The sequence below is a fragment of the Haliotis rufescens genome, unplaced genomic scaffold (genome assembly GCF_023055435.1).
Source record: "Haliotis rufescens isolate VD_foot unplaced genomic scaffold, xgHalRufe1.0.p SCAF_6, whole genome shotgun sequence".
NCBI classification, from domain to species: domain Eukaryota; kingdom Metazoa; phylum Mollusca; class Gastropoda; order Lepetellida; family Haliotidae; genus Haliotis; species Haliotis rufescens.
Window position 1 is genome coordinate 13,137,298 of NW_025964334.1, and position 26,747 is coordinate 13,164,044.

The following is a 26,747-nucleotide window of genomic DNA, read 5'->3' on the forward strand; positions in this document are numbered from 1 at the left end:
CAACACGCTTAGGGTGACCTACATCTACATTAATTTAATATGAGGCTGCACACTAATATGATATCATTAAGATTGTAGTATTATATATAGTCTTGGAAATAAGACAGTAGGTCAGCTTGGGTTGTAATTCATGTGTTGAGCTATGGAAATGGGTCTGTAGAGGCTTCATGGAGCCAGAATATTGCAGATCTAATCCCAAGTTGTTGAGGGATGGAGTACGTAGACCTGAGGAGACGAATCTAGCCATTATCTGTTACAGTAGTGTTCTAGATTGTTCCAAGGCAACAAAATGAGGATAGCTTAAGACATGTTGATATATTTGAAGAGGATGTTGATTGGGTTAGGATTGTTGTGATACATTGCACTGTAGTTACATGTGAACAAAAACTGTTTTTCTAGTTAGCTGAGCAAGGTATTCAAATATAAAAAGGTTTTTGGAAACATGTTTCAAAGGATTACTATCCACCATGTACTAGTATTTATATCACCTCTAAATACATTTGGTAATTGATCCTCTTTTATGTTTGTTCAAATTATGAGACTTCCTTTTGAAATGTAACATTAAAATTGATATATCTGGTAAATGTTAAGTAAAGACCACCATTAAGTCAGTCAGTTTGGAACATACCAGTTCAAACTGGCAGACAGCTGTGTTCCTGGGAGAACTAGGTGCTGATTGTATGGGAATGTTATTCATGACTTTGTCCTATGATGCTTGTTTGTCTCTACTCTGTTTGTTTGTATACACTGAGAAGTAATAAGCCTTATAAAAGTTAATATATTGCCAACAAGTAAATACTTGACAGCCACATTCAAAGTCTCTGCATGTCATTTCACCATGAGCTAATTTTCCTGTTGTATATCAAGGATATTAATATTTTTTCTTTCAAGTGAGCCACAGGTAGGGCTGGCTATCGATATAGATCATAGAGATTGATAATTGTTAACTTAATATTGATAAATTTTTGGTAAGTATCGGAAAGGTCCCTTGCAGCAAATATGCAAAATAAAGTCCAAAAGAAATCAACATATTTCACGCCACTGGTGAGTGGTGACACATTTATGAATAGATTACTTTGTGGACATTTAGGATAACAAAAACAGTTGCTTTCTGTCTTTGGCAATTGTCATGGTTAACAATAACAAGTCTGTTTGGGAAAAGTTAAACTTTATTTATCACAAAAGTTTATGTAAGTTATCGATGACACAATTTTTATGTCGATAATCGTTAATGTTTCTTACCATCGAGGATATTTCTGATTATCAATCTTTTCAGCCATCTGTAGCCACAGGGCACTCATTTATGTGTATGAATGCCTTTTGAATTTAAGTGTGCCAGCAAGAATACTTTAAATCATTGTCAATCTCTGAATGTCATTTCACTACGATCTAGTTTGCCCCCTTCTGTTTCATGAGGCCCTTTCTCTTTCTGAATCCCCCACATCCCCCACATCATACTGTCTTTAAGCCTGTTCATTCTTTTAATATCATTGTGTTTGTTGAGTTTACATTTTGCAAAGAATATGTATGACTGGCTTCATAAGGGGCACGAGTGGCCCAGTCGTCTTTAGGCGCATCCTTTGGGTATGCCATAAACTTATGATTGCGGGTTCATACACCAGTTTGCCACGATTATGTTTCCAGGTGTGTCGCCAAAGTGGTAAAGGTGCGAGACCTGTATCACTTCAGGCTTTCCTCCCACATCAAGCTGACATGCTGTGATGTAACTTGAATACTGTTAAAAGCGTCATTAAACATGTTAAACCCAAGTCACGTCCCCAGTGGCTTCATATATTAAGCAGGTTGATTTACAAAATGTGACTTCTGTGTGTGCTTCTTCATATGGCTGGAATATTGCTGAGTATGTCATTAAACAACAAACTGCTGCCCAAGTGCAGCAAAATATATTTCTAATTTCACTTCTCCTTGACAACCTTACTTGATATCTGCACAATTTCTAAAATCTATCAGATATAATAGCAGTCTGTGACTTAAGTATCTACTCCGAAGTCTGAGTCTAGTAAGATCAGCTAATAAAAGTCCATGTAATGCAAAGAGCAAAGTTCGAGCTAGTAAATTCACAAGTGTTTGGTGCAGGCTGTGTTGTGGCATTTGATAGCTCTGGTCCCTAGTTGTCACCTCGTGGAAGTACATGTATGTTAATTTAAGCATTTCATATGATACTTGATCCTGTGCACAATAACATCCAATGTTTCGTGCTTGCAATAAGAATGTATAGCAGTGTTTGTGCCACAGGCCACTACACCAGGCCCTGTGACTGTCAGTCAGTGTATAACAGTGTTTGTGTTACAGGCCACTACACCAGGCCCTGTGATTGTCAGTCAGTGTATAACAGTGTTTGTGCTACAGGCCACTACACCAGGCCCTGTGACTGTCAGTCAGTGTATAACAGTGTTTGTGTTACAGGCCACTGCACCAGGCCCTGTGACTGTCAGTCAGTGTATAACAGTGTTTGTGTTACAGGCCACTACACCAGGCCCTGTGACAGTCAGACAGTGTATAACAGTGTTTGTGTAACAGGCCACTGCACCAGGCCCTGTGACAGTCAGTCAGTGTAGAGCAGTGTTTGTGTTACAGGCCACTGCACCAGGCCCTGTGACAGTCAGTCAGTGTATAACAGTGTTTGTGTTACAGGCCACTGCACCAGGCCCTGTGACAGTCAGACAGTGTATAACAGTGTTTGTGTTACAGGCCACTGCACCAGGCCCTGTGACTGTCAGACAGTGTATAACAGTGTTTGTGTTACAGGCCACTGCACCAGGCCCTGTGACTGTCAGTCAGTGTATAACAGTGTTTGTGTTACAGGCCACTGCACCAGGCCCTGTGACAGTCAGTCAGTGTATAACAGTGTTTGTGTTACAGGCCACTGCACCAGGCCCTGTGACTGTCAGACAGTGTATAACAGTGTTTGTGTTACAGGCCACTGCACCAGGCCCTGTGACAGTCAGACAGTGTATAACAGTGTTTGTGTTACAGGCCACTGCACCAGGCCCTGTGACAGTCAGTCAGTGTATAACAGTGTTTGTGTTACAGGCCACTGCACCAGGCCCTGTGACAGTCAGTCAGTGTATAACAGTGTTTGTGTTACAGGCCACTGCACCAGGCCCTGTGACAGTCAGTCAGTGTATAACAGTGTTTGTGTTACAGGCCACTGCACCAGGCCCTGTGACAGTCAGTCAGTGTATAACAGTGTTTGTGTTACAGGCCACTACACCAGGCCCTGTGACAGTCAGTCAGTGTAGAGCAGTGTTTGTGTTACAGGCCACTGCACCAGGCCCTGTGACAGTCTGTCAGTGTAGAGCAGTGTTTGTGCTACAGGCCACTGCACCAGGCCCTGTGACTGTCGGACAGTGTATAACAGTGTTTGTGTTACAGGCCACTGCACCAGGCCCTGTGACAGTCAGTCAGTGTAGAGCAGTGTTTGTGCTAGGCCTGTGACTGTCAGACAGTGTAGAGCAGTGTTTGTGCTAGGCCTGTGACTGTCAGACAGTGTATAACAGTGTTGGTGTTACAGGCCACTACACCAGGCCCTGTGACAGTCAGACAGTGTATAACAGTGTTTGTGTTACAGGCCACTACACCAGGCCCTGTGACTGTCAGACAGTGTATAACAGTGTTTGTGTTACAGGCCACTACACCAGGCCCTGTGACAGTCAGTCAGTGTAGAGCAGTGTTTGTGTTACAGGCCACTACACCAGGCCCTGTGACTGTCAGTCAGTGTAGAGCAGTGTTTGTGTAACAGGCCACTGCACCAGGCCCTGTGACTGTCAGACAGTGTATAACAGTGTTTTTGTAACAGGCCACTGCACCAGGCCCTGTGACTGTCAGACAGTGTATAACAGTGTTTGTGTAACAGGCCACTGCACCAGGCCCTGTGACTGTCAGACAGTGTATAACAGTGTTTGTGTAACAGGCCACTGCACCAGGCCCTGTGACTGTCAGACAGTGTATAACAGTGTTTGTGTTACAGGCCACTGCACCAGGCCCTGTGACAGTCAGTCAGTGTATAACAGTGTTTGTGTTACAGGCCACTGCACCAGGCCCTGTGACAGTCAGACAGTGTATAACAGTGTTTGTGTTACAGGCCACTACACCAGGCCCTGTGACTGTCAGACAGTGTATAACAGTGTTTGTGTTACAGGCCACTACACCAGGCCCTGTGACAGTCAGACAGTGTATAACAGTGTTTGTGTTACAGGCCACTACACCAGGCCCTGTGACAGTCAGTCAGTGTATAACAGTGTTTGTGTTACAGGCCACTGCACCAGGCCCTGTGACAGTCAGACAGTGTATAACAGTGTTTGTGTTACAGGCCACTACACCAGGCCCTGTGACTGTCAGTCAGTGTATAACAGTGTTTGTGTTACAGGCCACTACACCAGGCCCTGTGACAGTCAGACAGTGTATAACAGTGTTTGTGTTACAGGCCACTACACCAGGCCCTGTGACTGTCAGACAGTGTATAACAGTGTTTGTGTTACAGGCCACTACACCAGGCCCTGTGACTGTCAGTCAGTGTATAACAGTGTTTGTGTTACAGGCCACTACACCAGGCCCTGTGACAGTCAGTCAGTGTATGACAGTGTTTGTGTTACAGGCCACTACACCAGGCCCTGTGACTGTCAGTCAGTGTATAACAGTGTTTGTGTTACAGGCCACTACACCAGGCCCTGTGACTGTCAGTCAGTGTATAACAGTGTTTGTGCTAGGCCTGTGACAGTCAGACAGTGTAGAGCAGTGTTTGTGCTACAGGCCACTACACCAGGCCCTGTTACACTGTGCGCATGGTTCACTCTACTATTGCTGGAGATGGTGAAATACCCATCAACTCATACTGAACAAGGGTTACATGAAACAAAGCATGGTTTGTTTTAGACATATAATCAGATACCAGTACTAGCGTTATCAGGCTTTTCATCTTGGAGAAGCTGTTCTGTTGTGCAACAAGGCATATCCAATGCTGGTAACTTGTCCTTCTGGAAAGAGAAGTCATTGTTGATGCAACACCTGTTTATTAGCAACAAGCCAGCGTCTTGAAAGGTTACCTGACTTCCTCAGTTAAAGTAATATCAGTTAACATTTAATAGCTAAACCAAAAGCGTCACATTTTTATTGATACATTATCCGTCCATGTGTGCCTTTCATGACTTGTTTCATGTATATTTGAACATGCAGATATTGTTCAGGCTCTGTATGGCTCATGTTATTTCATGATTTATGCAACAGTTCTTCGTCAGTTGTGAGTGATATGGTGCATTTGGTGTATAGAAAATTATTTCAAAACATGTTTTTGCTGTTGCCAGTTCAGAACACCCAGTTTTCAGAACGGCATGCGATGTGTTGCCATAGAACGTTAGAAATTAATCCAGTTAGGGTATGTGGCCAAGATTTAATTTTAGAAATAGACATACTGTTTTCAATTTCGAGCTAGGTTACCTGTAGATTGAAACTGAATTTGGAATCCAATGTGCAGCCTGAGGTTTCAAATTAATTTAGTGAGGTTAAATCTGCAGGTAACATAGATCTGTATTGGAAACACAGTGTATTTATCTCCTTCCTAGTACCATGGCAAAATTAAATGCAAACTTTTGAATTTGGCGAAGATATTTTGTGAATCAGTATGGGTTTAGTTCATTGTTTTGAATGGGTTGTCAATTTTTATTCCAGAACCCTGATTTTAGCCTTCAAACATATGAGGTGCTTCATCATTATGTGCTTGAACCAGTGTTTGAAATAATTTTTAAACCCATCAAGACATTTGGGCAGGACCAATATAGTCTGTCTTACAGACCCTGATACAAATATATATCAAATACAGCCCATGCAAATCTATAATGTTTGGCAAGTCTAGATTACTGCAGTCTGAAAATGGAGAGAGTCACTGGGTTCCCTTTTATTATATTTTTATTAAGATAATTGAACAACTGTTTTTTTCTGTACGATATGTTCATTTCAGAGACTAGATGGTAGTTTAGGATCAATATAAATTTGTAACTATTGGCCCGACACGACATCTACCTGCCAGGTCCTATGGTCAGAAACTTGTTTGGTGCTATGTAAGCTAGTAGTAGTTAGAAACATGTACTAACCCCAATGAACATCAACTAGCCATAGTTGAATTTGTTTAGTTGACACAGCCTCTGAAAAAGTTGTGTTTATTTAGACTGCTCCAGAGGACAAGTGGATACCTAATGCCTGGTACAGAGTTTGTAGCTAGTCCTGCATGAACGAGACAAAAATGTTTACTATTTTTACATTTTCTGTCAAGTTTTATTCAGTTCTAATTTGTAGCAAAATTGAAGCATTGAGAAGTGGTTCAGAATTCTATATTTCCTGACTGTTGCTCTTATCTCCAGTTTGTATACCGTATTCGACGTAATAAGCGCCCTGCTCTAATAAGCGCCCACGGCGATATTTGCTAATATATTGGCTATTGAACAATCCAAACTGGCACCCCTTCCGATTGATCAATGTGCACAAGACTTATTTTTTTGCGTATAATACGCACTCGTGTGTTATATGCACCCTTAATTATGGGCAATTTAATTCTGGAAAAATATATCTGTCATACATAAACATTTCAGGCCGTCAGCATAAACCACGATATTTATCTTTCAACTGTTTTTTTCACCAAAATAACATTCTAATAAGAGCCCCCTATTTCTAATTTTGAGAGCACCCTGGGCGCTTATTATGTCGAATACGTTAATCCAGTTGTGATGATTCTGGGTTTACCAGAGCTCGATTTCAGGAACTTCATTTAAGTTGCACCAGGTGCATGTTGACATGAAAAGCTAGTTGCTCAGATGAAACCAGGTGGCACCCTGATCTCATGATTCTTTCAAAGTTAGTACATGGCATGCCTCCTTAGACTCAAATGTATTAACCTTTTACAAGACCCAGAAATCATTGTTAGATTGTGAAAAATATTTATCTCTTCAAATGCCCTGGGAGTACAAACTTCTGTTAACAAAGTTTAGAATTGGCTGTAATTCTTTGGGTGTGCAGCATCTACGAAGGGGTGTATCAACATTGACCGATGATAATGTTCTGTGTGAACATTGCAACGCAATTGAAGATGAAATTCATGTTGTATATGTCCGTAAACATTATGAAGATGAGCGTAAACTGTTATTACCTAAATTGTCAAATAAGCAGTATTATTCACTTAAACGCCTATGTACTTCGTCAGATATGAATGTATTATTGCCATTTACCAAGTTCTTAACACATCTTTTAAGAACGGTTCCGCTTAATAAGTAATTTTGTTAATTTGAGTCTGTATAACTTATGTGGTAACTCAAATTATGATGTAAAAGGTTTTGTACTTTAGGTCACATGGCCTTTAATGCAAATAAACCTGTCTGTCAGTTAGGACATGGATGCATAAACTAGTCTTAATAAATCAAATCTGAGATCTCTGAAGATGACACAAGGTGAATACTAAGGCAGATAAAGCTTAGAGCTACTGGGTGTGATCAAAGATCGATGCTGTGTGGACAAGTTTAGTCTGGTTTAGTCAGACAAATGTTTAAAATAAAAATCACATGCAGTTGGTGCATGTTGACATAAATATTAGGGCTTGGACGATACACCAACTGTGCGATCCGATACATATCACGATACCTTACTCACAATCCGATATGTATCACGATACTTGTATGCGCTCTTATCTGTGGTGTGTAAGCCATCTTTTTCATAGACAGGACGGCCAAATACCTGGCACACTGATGATTTACAGTTGGCAGTGTCAAGTATGGCACAACAAATGAAAGTATGCATGTTTTCACTTTTAACTTGCACTACTGATTAGTATTTAGTGAAACAGTTTTTAAATCAAACATTTAAGGTAAAAAACGATATCGTTTACTTAGTGTGTGACTGTGATCGATACTTGTATCGAGAAGAAAAATATCCCGATCCACCGATGCATTGGTGTATCGTCCAACCACTTGTGAATAGTGTGGCAAGTAAAGCTTCGAGGTACTCAGTGTGATCAAAGATCAGTGCTGTGTGGACAAGTAAGGTTTCGTCAGACAAAAACCTAAAATAAAATCACATGCATTTGGTGCATGTAGACATAAATATTACGTTGCACTTTTCAACTATAGGTTGCTCTGATGCATGTTTTAATAGCTAAATCAAGCCCTGGTTTACAGCAGGACTAAAGAGGGCAGGTGTTACTCCTCTCATGTGATTAATGTAGGTATGGCACTGTGGAGTAGAGTACCTTCTAAATGTCAAATTGTTGCAATCCCCCAGTAGCAATGGTTGGAAATGACTTTGTAACTCACAGGGAAGACATTATGTCTGCAGCTTGTTCAGTATTGCGTGTTATGAAATGTCACTCACTGCCGTGTTGATAGTTGTTACTTTGGCTAGGTGGCAACCTTCCCATGTCTGTCATTGTTTACCTTAGGCAGTCAGACTGTGTGTGAACAGTTAACTAGGGTCGCATGTCAGTATGTCAGTATGCGTTTGTTATGTGATAAATACTGACAAGGCCACAAAAATTTATTTATTTGATTTTCAGTCCAATTTTTCAAAATAGGGTTCTTGGTGTCTATTTCTTTTTATCATCCAAAACTGGCTCCCACAGGAGATATGGCTTGGGTGAGCCATTGTAGATATGCTGCAATGAAATTGCATCACAATGCTTTGTAGACCATTGTGATGTCATTGGTTACCATGACAACAGTCAAATGACATCACTAATGGCTCTGCTACTGAAGCTGTTAGGACTTAAGACACTGCTTATTACTGTCTACAAATTGAAAAAGTTGGAAGAATGATGTTGGATGATAAATAAAATCTCACCCTTGTGGCTTTGATATCAAATGTATCAACACGAGTTGAAAAAAGTGGCAAGTTCAGAGTTTTTCCACTTTTATCAACGAGTGATTCACATTGAAGCCAGAATGTTTGATATTGACAAAGGCCATGGTGTATTTTTCATCAAGTAAGGAAAATAGGTGATGGAGGTAGTTGTTTTCTTTGTCCTTAGGTACTTGGGAACGGCAGGCGGTATGGTGGCCCATTGGTTTAAGCATTCCTGGTCACTCCGAAGGCATGGGTTTGAATCCCTACATTGGTACAATGTGTGAAACCCATTGCTGGTGTCCCGCCGGGGTGTTGCTGGAATTGCCAAAATCAGCGTAAAACCATCAATCAATCAATCATTCACTCGCGTGGGGAGAATGAAATGTGAGGTGGACCAACATGTAATAATTTATTAATATTATGGCCTGAGACTTGGTCGTAATATCTTCCTATGCTTCATTGGTGTTAGGGCTGTAATCACTGATTGACCATATGATAATAATTGCCATTGAACTCTGTACTGATAAAATGAAATTCCTGCAGCTGATTCTGACCACCTCCGTGGTCTAGCGGTAGAACGTCCACCCTGAGAGTGGAAGGTCCGGGGTTCGATCCCCGACCGCGTCATACCAATAGACGTTAAAATAGGGTACTTGTTGTTACCCTGTCTGGCGCTCAGCATTAAGGGGCTAAGACAAGGACTGGTCGGCTCGGAGTCAGTATACTGTGTCTGAGTGGGGTATTCATGTTAAACTGCGCCATGGTATCTCAGTGAGCTAGCACTATAAATCGGCATCAGTCCGGACTAGTACGAGCAGCCACACAAACACACACACGTACATGCACGACGCTATATAAGTGCAATAATCTTGGACGCGACGTTAAACCCCATTTCACCTGACCTCACCTCACCTGTAGCTGATTCATATTGAACCTACGCTGAAGTGTGGCAACGATACAGCACATTAATGTGCAGGGATATTGAGATAAGGAACTTTTTGATGTTTGTGATGTGAAGGGTGTATTTTCAAGATACCTATTCTGTGTGGGTTGCACTAGTATTGATTAAGGTATTGCCCACAGAGCTGCTGGAAGTAGTCATGTGATCAGTCAGTGCCTTTGAAATTCATGCTATTCTGCTAGCCCTAGAGATCCGTGAAGATTCCGGGTTAGAATAGGTCTTCAGCAACCCATACTTGCCGTAAAAGGTGACTATGCTTGTCGTAAAAGGCGACTAACAGGATTGGGTGGTCAGGCTCGCTGACTTGGTTGACACATGTCATCGATCCCAATTGCGTGGATCGATGCTCATGTTGTCAATCACTGGATTGTCTGGTCAAGACTCAATTATTTTACAGACCGCCATCATATAGCTGGAATATTGCTGAGTGTGGCGTTAAACAACAAACAAACAAACAAATGCTAGCCCTAGACAACTAAATTGTGCTGAGGACTATTGAACATCCATTGATGGTAATCCTCAATGACTAGGGGCGGTTGGGTAGCCTTGTGGTTAAAGCGTTCGCTCGTCACGCCGAAGACCCGGGTTCGATTCCCGACATGGGTACAATGTGTGAAGCCCATTTCTGGTGTCCCCCGCCGTGATATTGCTGGAATATTGCTAAAAGCGGCGTAAAACCATACTCACTCAATGACTAAGAACATTAAAGGTGCAGGTTTGAATAACAAATATTATACAACATCTACAAGTTTAAACAATACTGACATTTCTATTCTGGTAAGAAATTTGTTAAATCTCAACAACAGATAGATCCAGGTAAATCCCTGCTCATTGGCTGATGTTCAGCCCCCAAATTTGCGGCAAATTTCTTGAAAAATTTCAGAATTTGAGTTATAAATGTCCCAAACCATATTAACATATAGGGGTGGTTGGGTAGCCTAGTGGTTAAAGCGTTCGCTTGTCACACCGGGTTCGATTCCAGACAGGGTACAATGTGTGAAGCCCATTTCTGGTGTACCCCCGCCGTGATATTGCTGGAATATTGCTAAAAGCAGCGTAAAACCATAAAATATTAATTTTTATAACTAATGACTAGTTTCATGGCTTTGTTGAGATACCCTGTATTTCACTGAAAACGTCAAAAAAATTGGAAGAGGTTTTAAGGCATAGTTTTAAATTATTCCATTGCAATGTCAAAGTAAAGTGCTAAATCACATCTAAATTTAGGAAAAATAAGTACTTTAGGAAATAACCCAATTTTGGACAAAATAGTGATTTCTCGCTCTTCTCACCACTGGCCCTTTGTTTAGTTACCTGGATCAATGCCCAGATTAAAGCACACAGATGAAATTCATTAGTTGTCAGGACAAAGTGGACACCTGGGAAATATGTTTGTTATTACCTGCCTGTACAATATTCCACCAGCTGGGTAGAGCCTGTGGCTGTTCATATTCATGATGCAGGATATAAATGTGTTTTCTTCCTAGTGTGCCACAGGGCACTCACAAAAAGGTGTAGGTGCGCCCTTTGGAATTTAAGTGTGTCAACGAAAAGAATGCTGTTTATCCATCTCCAAACTCAGTGAATTTCCTTTCACCATATTCTATTTTAGAGGGTTTAGAGGGTTTGCTTCCTTCCTCATCGAGATTGGTGTCATCCTTTTCAGTTTATATATCCTCATATTTATATTATGAATCATACTCATTACTGTGTATATTGTAAGCTCATTTTTAGAGCTGAGTATCACTCAAGATCTTGCGATATAATATGTATTATGATACGGACTGACGATTCCACTGGTATCACGATACACCACAACAAATAGTAGGAAGTGTTGAAATCACTCCAGAACCTCTTGATTCATACATGTATTTATTATTATATAAAAAAACGACATTTCAAAGACTTCTTTTAAATGAAGGTATGGTTATTAAGTGCAGTACTTCAATAGTAGGGGGCGCCACTGTTACCACTGTGTTCTCATGTTCCGCCATGCTTACAGGAGGTAACTTCACTTCCTGTTCTATTAATAGCGTATCATGATCTCACAAACTGACGATTCAAGTATCGTCTGCACAAGGGCTGGGACGATACACTAACTATGTGATCTGATATGTATCACGATACCTTGTTCACAATCCGTTAGGTATCATGATACTTGTAAGTGCTCTTATCTGTGGGGTGTAAGCCATCTTTTTCATTGTCAAGATAGTCAAATACCTGGCACACTGACTATTTACAGTTGGCAGTGTCAAGTATGATGCAATGAATGAAAATATTTTACTTTTTGAATACTTATTTTCAATACTAATTAAAGTTCGGTGTAACAGCCATTAAAGTAAACATTTAAGGTATGAATCAATATTTTTTAACTTAGGGTGCGACTGTGATTGATACTTGTATCAAGAAGAAAAATATCGCGTTCCACCGATGCATCGATGCACCACTATTGTTACAGTCTTTTTCAATTTACATATTAGCCAGATTACTAACTATATCTATCACTGACTATGTATACAAGGCATATTTTTTTTTTTACATTCAGGATGTGCTCTTCAGGCACCAGGAACTTATTTTAACTGTGTCTTTACCATTCTTCGATTGACACTGTAACACAAGGAAATTCAAACCCTTGTGGATAATTGTATATTGTGTAGTAAAGTTATTGTAAAGCATGGTAACTCAACCCCTGGTGGGCATGCCCTAAGCGCATACAAATACACAATCAATAAATGTCAATATTGTGGAATACCCATGAAGATCCGGTTTAGAGTAAGGTGACTAACGGGATCGGGTGCCCAGGCTTGCTGACTTCGTTGATGCATGTCATCTATCCCAGTTGTGTGGATCCATGCTCAAGATGTCAATCTCTGGATTGTCTAGTCCAGACTTGATTATTTACAGACTGCCTTCATATAGCTTGAATATTGCAAACAAAACACTAAAAACATTATTGCTCAAATAGATGGGTCTTTAGTTGGGATTTAAAGGTGGTTAATGAAGGGGAGCATCGGAGGTGTAGAGGAGCATCGGAGGTGTAGGGGGAGCATCGGAGGTGTAGGGGGAGAGAGTTCCATAACACTGCAGCAGAATGAGGAGAAGATCTGGCTCCAAAGGTCAATTACTTGTAGGAGGTACTGTAAGGAGGGACTTGTCAGCTGAACGAAGAATCTTGAAGGTTGATACTCCGAAGTGAGAGTGAGTGAGTGAATATGGTTTTACGCCGCTTTTAGCAATATTCCAGCAATATCACGGCGGGGGACACCAGAAATGGGCTTCACACATTGTACCCATGTCGGGAATCGAACCAGGATCTTTGGCGTGACGAGCGAACGCTTTAACCACTAGGCTACCCAACCGCCCCCCGAAGTGAGAGCTTGAAGATATGGAGGGGAGACTGGAATACAAGAGATAGGACTTTGAACTGTAAAGTGATTTTTGTGACAGTAGTGTGGATAGCATGTTGCCAGTTGGCTGCAAGTTTACCATCATCCAAGAGCAATGCTGTTAAATATTAATCAGTTTGTTCCAACAAGTCAGTCTGGTGTCCTGCTCAAAAGAAGTTCAGGATCATCCGATTCTTTCATATTACTATAGTTAATCTGTCATGCCATGAACCCCTGAATCTTTTATATTACTAGGCTCGCTGACTTGGTTGATACATGTCATTGATCCCAATTGCGTGGATCGATGCTCATGATATCAATCACTGGATTGTCTGGCCCAGACTTGATTATTTACAGACCGCTGTCATATAGCTGGAATATAGCTGAGTGCGGCATTAAACAACAAACAACCAACCAATTATATTACTATAGCCTATCTGTCATGACATGAATCCCCGAATCATTTATATTACTTTAGCTGATCTGTAATATGAAATAATCGAGTGCCGTGACATATTAACTATTGTAACATGAAAGAATTGGGCATCCTTACCTTATTTGAGTAATATATATAAGCGGTTACTGCAAATTTACATACATTGTAGCACTTAAACGTCCACTTGTGAATAATCAGAGCATCAGTAGTTTGCATAGATGTATTAGAATTGTGTCTGTTGGGAGATAAGTTGTCAAGAACATACGACAGGGATTTAGCTAAAGTCGCCCCTCCAGCTTGCACTAACAAATCAACAACTATATCTGAACCTGTATAAATCAGGAAACCAGGCCACAGCCTGCCCTGAGGTTCGGGGTGTGCTGTGTGACATGGAATGTGGGATTTCTGGATGTTTTTCTCATGAAAAAGGACCCATGACTGATGTTATGTGCAAGCTCAGTGGCTAGTGATGACATACCAGGTCATGCTGTAGACAAGCTCAGTGGCCGGTGATAACATACCAGGTCATGCTGTAGACAAGCTCAGTGGCCGGTGATAACATACCAGGTCATGCTGTAGACAAGCTCAGTGGCCGGTGATATCATACCAGGTCATGCTGTAGACAAGCTCAGTGGCCAGTGATGACATACCAGGCCATGCTGTAGACAAACCCAGTGGCCGGTGATGACATACCAGGTCATGCTGTAGACAAGCTCAGTGGCCGGTGATAACATACCAGGTCATGCTGTAGACAAGCTCAGTGTCCGGTGATAACATACCAGGTCATGCTGTAGACAAGCTCAGTGTCCGGTGATAACATACCAGGTCATGCTGTAGACAAGCTCAGTGGCCGGTGATATCATACTAGGTCATGCTGTAGACAAGCTCAGTGGCCAGTGATGACATACCAGGCCATGCTGTAGACAAACCCAGTGGCCGGTGATGACATACCAGGTCATGCTGTAGACAAGCTCAGTGGCCGGTGATAACATACCAGGTCATGCTGTAGACAAGCTCAGTGGCCGGTGATAACATACCAGGTCATGCTGTAGACAAGCTCAGTGGCCAGTGATAACATACCAGGTCATGCTGTAGACAAGCTCAGTGGCTGATACTGTAGATGAAGTAGTCTGGTGTAACTGGTTGCTGCAGCAGTCAATGCATGGTCATTGTTGCTCAGATATCAGGCAACAGATGGCTATATCACATCAGTACATATTTATTTACGGGGCGACAGTAATGCCCAGTTTATATATATTGTGGAAACTACTGAGCCAGGTGGATGACATGATAACTGGGATAAAGGAGGCTGGTTGCTGTGTGTTCAGGCAGACAAACCAACTGTCATGATCAGAGCGAAACTGGTATTTGATCCAGGGCATTAAGGGAAGCACAGGGAATTCCATCTTGTTTTACAATCCCTAACCTAAGGCCAAAATATATTATTGATTTTTTGTCCAAATTTATCGGAAATGTGGCGCAGCTGTGTTTTTTGTTTTTGTGTGTTTTTTTTTAAAGAAAATGATTAAGGCACCGGTGTACATTAACTGTTGACAGATGTGAGTGAGACCCGAGAAGATCCGGGTTAGAAGAGATCTTCAGCAACCCATGCTTGCCGTCAAATGCGACTATACTTGTCGTAAGAGGCGACTGTAGGGATCGGGTGGTCAGGCTCGCTGACTTTGTTGATGCATGTCATCATATCCCAATTGCATGGATCGATGCTCATGATGTCAGTCACTGGATTGTCTGTTCCAGACTTGATTATTTACAGACCGCCATCATATAGCTGGAATATTGCTGAGTGCAGCGTTAAACAAACAAAGATGTGAGTCAATAAGTATGGGTTTATGCTGCATAAAGCATTATTCCAGCAATATCATGGCGGAGGACACCAGAAATAAAAGGAGTTAAGAAAGAAAGGAAATATTAAAATATGATAATTTAAGGGAGGATGTTTGGTAGTCAGTCAGCTGGGAATGAAAATCTAATAGTTAATTAAAAGCCTACCCTTTCAGCTACTATATTCTATAATTATCATAAAGTGTGGGTTTTATAATGAAAATGCATAATAATGTAAATTCGGTTGGAAGAAAAGGCAGAGTCAGCAAACTGCCAATATTCAAGCCTTTTCGTAGTGGTAAAAATGCATGCCATCAATAAACAGCAAAGATAGCTGTTTTAAAGTACAGCTATACATACTATTATCAGTAACCAGCTGTGTACTCCCTTATCAATTAGGAGCTGAGATAATCAGTGACTAATTAACAGCTGAGCGGACCTTTATCAGTTAACAGTTGTGATAACGTACATACCATTATCAGATTGGGCGACAAGATAATTTTCACCATCATCATGTGATCTGACTACATATTTGTTTAGGACAGACCAATTTGCATGTTTTGCGGACTTATTTCCCCCCTCCAAGATTCATGGAGGCAGGAGGAAAAAAGTTGCCTTTAAAGAAAGGAAAGATCAATGAGTGTAATTATTGCTGAATTGAGCCTATTACATGTGTTTAAACAGTGTTACACGACGCAGAAATATGCATGCATATATGCACAAATGTACATGATGTATAAAATGGATACAAAAAATAGGTTGCATCTTGAGGGTCACAATGATATTTATTGTGCCTTTTCCTGACAAGAAATATAGAGTTCCTGTTGTTAAAGTAATGATCAAATCTTGCTGTACAGTACACTACGTCATTTCATTACTTTACAGGACTCTAATACTTCCTGTAACGACCCTTCAAGTTAATTATTTGGGGTCCTCTGGGCCCCTAGTTTTGTAGGTCAAGGTAAACTTTGAACAAGGTATTTCTTGTGCAAAACAAGCCAATATTTTGGAAATCATATTTCCATGATTATTTTTTCACCAGTATTTTTGTTTCATCAGGTAAAGATTTTGTCCATTTTGAGATAGTAGGTTACAGGAAATAACTAATACGGAGTGTTCATGTGTAATTCAGCCCACATTTTGGAAATTCATATTTCCATGATTATTTTTTCACCAGTATTTTTGTTTCATCAGGTAAATTTTTTGTACATTTTGAGATAGTAGGTTACAGGAAATAACTAATACGGAGTGTTCATATGTATTTTTTTTATGTCTAGAATAAAAGGGCAGATTTTTACTTAGTAGGGTGGTATGCTATATTATCGCGGTAGTTAATTTATAATGGATCATAATGGCGCACGCTTACTAACCTATTAAATATGTCATATGCAAAATCTTCTTGTTCTTTGTTCAACTTTTATGACACATCAGTTAGGATTGATCGCTGTTGATTTTCTTTACCATGTTCAGTAAACTAAGTACCTTTCATTAGCAACTCAAGGGAGGGCAACTCTGTTATCGTGTTATGGCTATTTTGTGTGAACACACAATGCCTTTTAGAAAGTGGTCAAATGTAACAAATTTTTAATTGGGATAACACTTTCTTAGTAAAGTACAGATTCTTGTACAAATTCTCGTACTTTTTTTGGTTGAGTCCCGTCCTGTATTCGATCAAGCGATGAAATATCGTGCTCCGATTTGCATAAGTAAACAGTTGACAAGGGTCGTGGATTACATGATTTACCGATACAACGATAATATGGAGTCATACTTTACAAACTGGGCCTGTTCCTCAAGCGATATTAGCTCTTTTAATAACATGTAGCCGTAACATCCCATTGTGGAACAGGGCCCAAAATATCACAAAATTGCGGCGTAAAACCATACTCACTCACTCACTCACTCACTCATCTTAGCGGAAAGAAAGTTATCAGTCAGGCGTCAACATTGAGAATTGTCTTGGAAAATATTCATCATTATTTATTATGTTTAATATTCTATGCATGTTAAAAAGTATTTGCAATTTTTTCCGTTTCCTAATACTTTGTAATGTTTTCAGAATGACCAAACCAAGTAAGGAAAATGAGGAAGAGAAGGCCCTGGGTGAAACACCACATTGGAACCACTTAAACAGATGTGTAAGTACATCTTAAACAAGGAAATGTGTTACCTGGGAAGATCCGGGGAGAATAGGTCTTCAGCAACCCATGCTTGCCGTAAAAGGCGACTATGCTTGTCGTAAGAGGCGACTAACAGGTGGTCAGGTTCGCTGACTTGGTTGATGCATGTCATCAATCCCAATTGTGTGGATCGATGCTCATGATATTAATCACTGGATTGTCTGGTCCAGACTCGACTATTTACAGACTGCCATCATATACTATAGCTGTAATATTGCTAAGTGTGGCGTTAAACAACAAACCAACCGTGCTTGCCGTAAAAGGCGACTATGATTGTCGAAGAAGCGACTAAAAGGATCGGGTGGTCAGGCTCACTGACTTGGTTGATGCATGTCATTGTATCCCAATTGTGTGGAACGATTCTCCTGATGTAAATCACTGGATTGTCTGGTCCACGATAGCCTAGTGGTTAATGCATTTGCTCGTCACGCCGAAGACCTGGGTTCGATCCCCAACATGGATACAATGAGTGAAGCCCATTTCTGGTGTCCCCCGCCATGATATTGCTGAAAGATTGCTAAAAGCAGCATGAAACCATGCCCGCTCGCTCACTCACTCACTCACTCACTCACTCACTCACTCACTCACTCACTCGAAGCAGCATTAAATGAAACTCACTCACTCACTCACTCGAAGCAGCATTAAATGAAACTCACTCACTCACTCACTCACTCGAAGCAGCATTAAATGAAACTCACTCACTCACTCACTCACTCACTCACTCGAAGCAGCATTAAATGAAACTCACTCACTCACTCACTCACTCACTCACTCACTCACTCACTCACTCGAAGCAGCATTAAATGAAACTCACTCACTCACTCTTGTTTTGTAGTTCCCTCTGAGATGGATAATGGCCAGTCAATGCTTGATGTCAACATGTAAGTTGCCACTTTCTCCTCTACACAGCTGCTGCAGTGGTTTGATGCTTAGGACATACATGATAACAGGAATTATGAAATAAACGACGAGTGGGAGTTGTTTATCCCCAAATGGTTTATTCTCCCTGCAGTGTTTTATTTAAGAATTGAATTTCACTGTGTGAGAGTTCATTGGAGTATGAACCTTCATACAGCGCAGGCCAAACTGTATGAACGTCAGAGTCAAATGTGAAGGTAGTCCGTCAGCGTTTACGTCATTTCAAGTCTATACAGTCTCGTGAAAAATGTAAGAATGTCAAATTGTGTCGTTCATACGTTTATGAACGTCAGTTTCACAGTCATGTGACCGGCCTCTCTTCGAATGGAAAAGCTGTATATTGTGTAAACTTCAAACTAAAAAATTATTGTACGATAAACAACGTTTTGTCGGGAGATAAACCACGCTTCTTCTTCATTGTTATTGTGATTTATCACATATCTATCTTATTGTTTCTCATAACTCGTAAATTGGTATGGACTTCTGTGCATGATAAAGTTCAAGATAAGCAGTGAAAGAAACAATAGTTTTAGTCCACTAGTCCTTATAACATATATCAAAACCCTTGTGTCAAATTTCTACTAGTCCTTACGGTAACTAAACGTTTGGCCAGTTTGGCAAGGACTAAAAAGACTAGTACTAATTTCTAACGTTGATTAGATACATGACTACTAATCTGGAGAAAGACATTAGACATGTTTGCACCTTAAAATCAGAATAATTACATCTGTGCTAATGTTATTTATGTTTTAAAGATCACTCACAGTCGGCGACTTTGGCCACTAGTCCCAAATCCAAGTCTAGTAAAATTATTTTCGTTCTATTATGCTTAACTAATAATGGTCCATATGACACCTCTAAATTCTACTGAAAATGATACCAAGAGAGCCATGTCCATGCCAGTAGTCTCAAAACTTATTGTCACACACTACAATCAGTAATTTTGTCCTTTTTTTTACGAGTCATGGATTGGAAGACTTGCTATTTATTCAAACTAAGGTTAGGGTGAATTGATTTTCTGTTTTTGAAACAATGATAAGTTTATGGATTGTCTTTCTTGAAATGACCCGTGAAGATTCCGGGTTAGAATAGGTCTTCAGCCGCCCATGCTTGCCGTAAAAGGTGACTTTGCTTGTCGTTAAAGGCGACCAACGGGATCGGGTGCATGTCATCGATCCCAATTGCGTGGATCGATGCTCATGATATTAATCACTGGATTGTCTTGTCCAGACTCGATTATTTACAGACCGCCGTCATATAGCTGGAATATTGCTGAGTGCAGCGTTAAACAACAAACAAACCAACCAACTTTCTTGTAATGTAACTTGTCTTGAAATTCATCATGATCATGTTGATGCGTCTTGTCATCAAACTTTGACATCTTTATTTTTGTTACAGAGATACTAACTTACTGAGCGATTTCTTTGAAGAGAACAATGGTGTAAGTATTTCACACAGAATCACTATTACACTTTTGGGGTATTTTCATGCAAGTTGAATCATGCTTCTACAAATACATTTACTGTATACTTTCCTTCCAGACAAGATTCAGGTTTCGACTATTTCTGACAATTCTCAAATTTACCTGAAATAGCCCTCTTGAAGGGTAATGGAGATTGATAGCCGAGTGTGTTTTCATATAATAAAAATCATGTAGGAATAAAAATTGTTTGTTGCAAGCCTATGAAAGTCATGCATATTGTTACTGATATGCTGCTCAACTTTGGAAAGGGATATTTTAAAAATATATTATTATTTATTATATTATTTAAATAAACGCTTGACGTAGTATGAGAGGATGTTTTGTGTGTCAATTAAAGATAAAGTTATCCCATGATCAAAAATAGAGTAGTGTATTTGATTTTGAACAAAACAATTATTCTTGTACCAGTTTGGAATTTAAAAAAAATCAGTGATGTTTGACATATTTTTGCTCAATGCAGTAACTTAAGGAACTGCACATCCAGTGTTTTAGTGAACTGCCACATTTACCATATAGTAGTGCTAGATATGATATTGTGTTCTTCTGTTTTTCCTCCAGGTCCCGAACATCTCGGATGTGGACTGTGCATCCTCTGCCTTTGATTGGGCAGATGACTTCATATCCTCCGCCAGCACCCCGTACTCCATGGAAGGGGGATCTGAGCGGTCGCCAGCTACAGCAGGCTCCCTGCCAAGCACCAGCCCTGCATCATCGGTCGTCGAGACGCAGGCGTCCACAACTACCCCGCTTCCTCAGGTGGCACAGGTGGTCGTCACGGCGGGAGGGGTCATTCAACAGCTCCCTACTACCCTGGCATCACAACAGATCCTCCACAAGTCCTCCAACATCATACAGGGGTGAGTGTTGTGCTGGAATATTTATGACATGATTTCCTGCCTTGTTCATCCTCTGAGGCACAGGTGGCCCCGTTGTCTGAGAGGGTTGTGGTCCTTGGGCATGCCAGGAACTTATGATTATGGTTTTGAATCTGGGTTCGACCTGATTATTACCTGTGAAGATCCGGGGTAGAATAGGTCTTCAGCAACCCATGCTTGCCATAAAACACGACTATGCTTGTCGTTAGAGGCGACTTACGGGAGCGGGTGGTCAGGCGTCATGACAACATTATGTCTCCATTTTATTATGATATATACTCTGGACCCTTTTGCCACCAAATTTCTGTTTCGGAAGTGATATCACCAGCTCCAACTCTCTTAGCATAAAAAAGCATTCGAAATCCATGTTGAATCATATGGTAGGTTTTGTCGTTGATTTGCACCAAAATCTCATTTGTATAATAACCATATTTCAGAACCTTGAGCACCTGGTGGTATCGAGGGAAATGTAGACATTCTTTATGAGTGAATACATGATTTGTGTTAAACATATTGACCTGCAGACATGTGGTATTTTGTGTTTCAGTATTTCACCGGGCACCCAGCACTTTGTAGTGAAGGCTGATGCAAATGGACAGCTCCAGTTTCAGCCCACCCCCGGATCCAGCCCCGCCCCCACCCAGCAGTTCTCAGTCCCCTCCCCTGCCATCAGTCGCTCCCTCACCCCTAGCCAGAGCCCCGCCCCCTCATGTTCGCCACATATCAGTCGGTCCATCACGCCGAACCAACCCAACATTCAGCAGGCCCTCTCCTCCAGTCCGTCCCCGAACATCCTCCATCTCGCCACACCACAATCCCAGCCCCAGGTTCAGATCACGAACACAGTACCAATCCAAAGCATCATTCCGAATCCTAGTCAGAATGCCAGTATTATCCCCGGTCAGGCCGTCCTCTCAGGCCACGCCCACAACATCGTCCACACCCAGAACGCCGTAATCCAGAACCCTAATGTTGTCAATCTGAACGTGGCCACTCACGTGCTGTGCGGCAACTCTCAGCAGGTGGGTCAACAGCCCGCGGGACAGATACAGAGCAACATCCAGGGTTTGCCTGTGACGGTACAGAACACTGTAGGCCTCCAAGGCAATCAAGTCAGTCTGCAGGGCACCATCATTCAGACCCCCGGGGGAAAGAGCATACTCATCCCCAACCAACAATTAGGGGGCCATCAGATCAACCTGGGTGCAGTGCATCAGCAGGTGCTTCAGGGGCAGCAACTCATGCAGGGTGGGGGGACGGCAGTGCTTCAGAACACACCAGGAAGTGTGGGGGTGGGTAATGTGATACGGCTGGCCCCCCAGCCAGGCCAGGACAAACCTGCCAGTGTTGTGCCGCCCAATATTAGTTTAGTGAACATCGGTGGTGCTCAGGGACAACAAATACTGATTCAGAGAGCACCACATCCTGCTCAAGGGCAACCTCAGAATATCATATTTAGAACAGTACCTCATCCAAATCTCATCCAAATCCAAGGGAGCCAAGCAGGTCAGGCCAACCTCCAAGGGGCCTCCCTCCAGGCTGCTTCCCAGATCTCCCAACAAATCCTCAACCAGGCCACATCGCAGAGCGTGCAGTATCAGCAGGTGCTCCCTGGTGGGGCCCAGCCCCAGCAGGTGAAGCTGGTGGGGGGGCAGGGCTCCCATCCCACGTCCCAGGGAGTCACCCTCAACCTGGCGGGCCAGAGTTTGAACCTTCTGTCAGGGCAGAACCTCAACCTACAACAGATCCAAGGGCTGGCAACAAGCACTGTGGGCTCTATGCCAGGGGTGCAGGGCATTCAGCTTCAACAGAACGGCAGTCAGTATATCGTGCAACCAGCTCATACTCAGCTTGGCACTCAGCCACAGACTGTGAATGTGTCAAGCATCAATCAATCTACAAACATTGTGTCAAAAGCTTTGATCTCATCCGGCCTTAGTCAGGTTATTAATACTCAGATTAAGCAAGGCCAGGAGCCAAAAAGTTCAAATAGTGTGTCCGAAAGCCCTACAGTGACAACGACCAGCAAGAGTAAGTCGAAGAAGTCCAAGAGTAACCCTGATGGTCAAGTGAAGGGCTCTCCTCAGCAGCTGGCCCAGAACTTTCAAAAGATCCAGATCCCCATATCACAGTTCATAGCAACGGCATCCAACGCTGCAGGCATCCACACAGCTCAGTCCACACCCACCGCTGTCACCACGACTGTAACCCAGGCCATGGTACAGGTCCCCGCTCAGCTCACGCTAGCAAATACACTATCTGGATCACAGATAGTGTCCTCAGTACAGTCTAAGAGCTCTGTAGGCATCATATCGACCCCATCCACAGCCTCACAAATAAAGATCCAGCCCCAGGTGATCAAGTCCGGACCACCCAATGTAACCCTGGCTCCCCAGGGGACAGCTTTTCAGACCAGCAATACCGACCCGCTCAAACTGCAGAGGGTGCAGCTAGAAATTAACAAACTGTTGAATCAGCCAAATCTTACCCAAGACCAAATACAAAAACTAGGTAATCTTCAGCAGTGTCTAAAGGATTCATACCCCTCCAGTGTTATTCAGACTTCCCAGCAAAATGCTGGTACTGTGTCCCCGAAACCTATCAAGCCTTTAGTTCAGGCTTCATTGACTGCCCAGCCAATGGTGGGGCAGCCACCAATAGCTCAACCTCAAGTTGTCGTTGCGACTGCTGCAACTCAGATAAAGACTGAACCAGGTACACAGCCGATTTCGTTGCAGTCCCTCGTCAGCCAACCGGGTATTGTTGTCCAGTCTCAGGCAGGCGGAACTGGAGTGATCCAGTTGGCAGTGCCCCAGCAGACCACAGTCACTGCACCAGCAACGCAGATGATTACAACTGTTGCTCAAACAGGCCAACCACAGTATTTGCAGACCGTGATAAAACATGGGTCACCGACCAAGACTATCAAGATGGCACCGGGGGGGACAACCCAGGTGATTCAGATTCAGAGCTCCCCCGTCACCACCGCCACGCCAACAAGACCTGCGGTACCTGCGGGCACGACGGTCATCAGGACGCCACCTCCAGGGAAAATGCCAATATCTGCCACCCCGTCACTGCCAACACAGATAAAGGTAAGTCTGATGATCACTGGTAGTCAGGCCAGAATTGTATTTAGGTGGGGGAGATTTAAGATATTTGGCGGGGCGGTCGGGTAGCCTAGTGCTTAAAGCGTTCGCTCGTCACGCCGAAGACCCAGGTTCGATTCCCGACATGGGTACAATGTGTGAAGCCCATTTCTGGTGTCCCTCGCCGTGATATTGCTGGAATATTGCTAAAAACGGCGTAAAACCATACTCACTCACTCACTAAGATATTTGGCCGAAATATAAAGAATAAAAATATTACAGTTTCCAATATGTTTGTTTATGCTGGCTAATTATAGTATTATTATATTTTAAATAAATAATTTATACAGTAAACTACTTTTATAACGAACTGACGGATATAACGAACTGACGGATATAACAAACTATATTTTGGCCCCGTCCATTTGCTGTATGTATTCCGTACATTTGTTATAACGGATTACGGTTATAACGAATTACAATGAGTGGTCCCTTTGAGTTCGTTATAACCGTAGTTGACTGTGTTTATAGCTACAGTGAATGATTTGGTTCTGTTTTATTACTTTTAAACATTTTTCTTATTTCTGGCCTGTGGAATAAACAAACACCTGCTTTTCAATTTTTTTCACATTTCATTTATTGGACTCAGCGGATTCTTAACCAAGTTTTAAAAAGTCTGACCCCATGTCATACTTTTGCTATGCAGCAGATTCTCACTGTTGGGGACCTACTACTAGTGTTATACTGATAGGTCTTCAGCAACCCATGCTTGCCGGAAAAGGCGATTAAGCTTGTCGTAAGAGGCGACTAATGGGATTGGGTGGTCAGGCTCGCTGACTTGGTTGATGCATGTCATCGATCCGAATGGTGTGGATGGATGCTCATGATGTCAATCACTAGGTTGTCTGGTCCAGACTCGATTATTTACAGACCGCCATCATATAGCTGGAATATTGCTGAGTGTGGCGTTAAACTCACTCACTCACTCAGATCAGGGAGTATTATTATGGGTAACAACATCTTTAGTATACAGACACACCGTCCTGCTATTTCCTGTGTTTCTGTGCTCCCCTTGCACTGTCTTGCTGTTGTCATGTGATTCTGTTGCGGACTTAGGGGCGGTCATGTAGTCTAGTGGTTAAAGCGTTCGCTCGTCACGCCGAAGACCCGGGTTCTATTCCCGACATGGGTACAATGTGTGAAGCCCATTTGTGGTGTCCCCGCCGTGATATTGCTGGAATATTGCTAAAAGCGGCGTAAAACCATACTCACTCACTCACTCACTCACTGTTGCGGACTCCCCTAACACCAGCCATGTTCTCCCGACACAGATAGCCAACCAGATGCTGACGTTGAACCTGACCTCGCAGCAGAAGGAGAAGTTGCAGCAGCACCTGGGGCGCATGACGATGGAGCAACAGGAGATGTTCCTCAAGCAACAGCAGCACACCCTGGTCAAGCTGCAGCAGCAACAGCAACAGCATATACACCAGCAGATTCAGGTGATCCGAACAACATCACCGCAGACCAAGCCACAACTGCTTGTAGCAAACCCACCGGGCAAAATCCCCATCACTGTACAGGTATGTAGAACCCACTCAACCATCCACCCACCCATCAAAGGCAACACTCAACACCATACAGACACATAGAACTCGTTCACCCATCCACATTCCACTGGGCAAAATACCCATCCTGTTCAGGTATGTAGAGCCCGCTCAACCATCCACCCACCCATCAAAGGCAACACTAAACACTGTGCAGACACATAGAACTCGTTCACCCATCCACATTCCACCAGACAAAATACCCATCCTGTTCAGGTATGTAGAACCCACTCAACCATCCACCCACCCATCAAAGGCAACACTCAACACTATACAGACAAATAGAACTTGTTCACCAATCCACATTCCACCAGGCAAAATACCCATCCTGTTCAGGTACGTAGCCCACCAACCAACCCATCGAACCCACTGAGCAAAATACCCCTCGCTGTACAGGTGACCCATGAAGATCAGGGGTAGAAAAGGTCTTCAGCAACCCATGCTTCCCTTAAAAGGTGACTAATGAGGTCGGTGGTCAGGTTTGCTGACTTTGTTAATGCATGTCATTAATCCCAACTGCGTAAATCAATTCTCATAATGTCGATCACTGGATTGTCCGGTCCAGACTTCATTATTTACAAACCGCCATCTTTTTTTTTTGCAGCAAATAGACAAGGGCATCAACCAGATCAAAGTTGGCGTGGACGCTGTTCAGACCAGCACACCCAACCGTCCCACGAAGAGGCCCGCCCCCTCCGATGTATCCAAGGGAACACTGTAAGTATAGGACGGTGCAACAGGTGCCCCCTGGCGTCCAGGCCCTCTTCTACATCCCGATCCTAGCACTATGACTGTCATAAGTATAGGGAGCTGTGATAACCATAACTCTCTGCTGCTCCCTCTAAATGACTTTGATGCTGACTTTTCGCTACACAGAGCTGCTGACTGTCACATGGTGTTTTTCTAATAGATTCTCCTTGCAAATCTGCATTGCACTTTTATATGCTTCAGCCAAATGCATGTGTCATGACAAATCAAACATGATTCACGTCGTAAGACACTTGCCTTAAATACGAGTACATTTTATTTCTTGTTACAGTATATTAATTTACTTATTGGACTTGAAACCGGATGGGTAAAGATATCTTATTGGCCAAAACTCTGTACTCTCTCAATGATTCCAACCCGA

At 42.4% G+C, this 26,747-nt stretch overlaps 1 protein-coding gene across 3 annotated transcripts in view; it reads left to right on the forward strand.

Annotated features, from left to right (window-relative positions):
* The window catches only part of LOC124135473 (BRD4-interacting chromatin-remodeling complex-associated protein-like), a 41,010-nt gene that overhangs the window by 924 nt on the left and 13,339 nt on the right, over window positions 1-26,747 (forward strand). For all 3 annotated transcript variants that reach the window (XM_046500825.2, XM_046500827.2, XM_046500826.2), the window contains exons 2-8: window positions 17,526-17,604; window positions 18,482-18,527; window positions 19,963-20,005; window positions 20,606-20,904; window positions 21,470-24,017; window positions 25,343-25,594; window positions 26,223-26,335. In XM_046500825.2, the coding sequence (XP_046356781.2) occupies window positions 17,601-17,604; window positions 18,482-18,527; window positions 19,963-20,005; window positions 20,606-20,904; window positions 21,470-24,017; window positions 25,343-25,594; window positions 26,223-26,335 (3,305 nt within the window). In that variant the 5' untranslated portion in view covers window positions 17,526-17,600. The remainder of the gene's footprint in view (window positions 1-17,525; window positions 17,605-18,481; window positions 18,528-19,962; window positions 20,006-20,605; window positions 20,905-21,469; window positions 24,018-25,342; window positions 25,595-26,222; window positions 26,336-26,747) is intronic.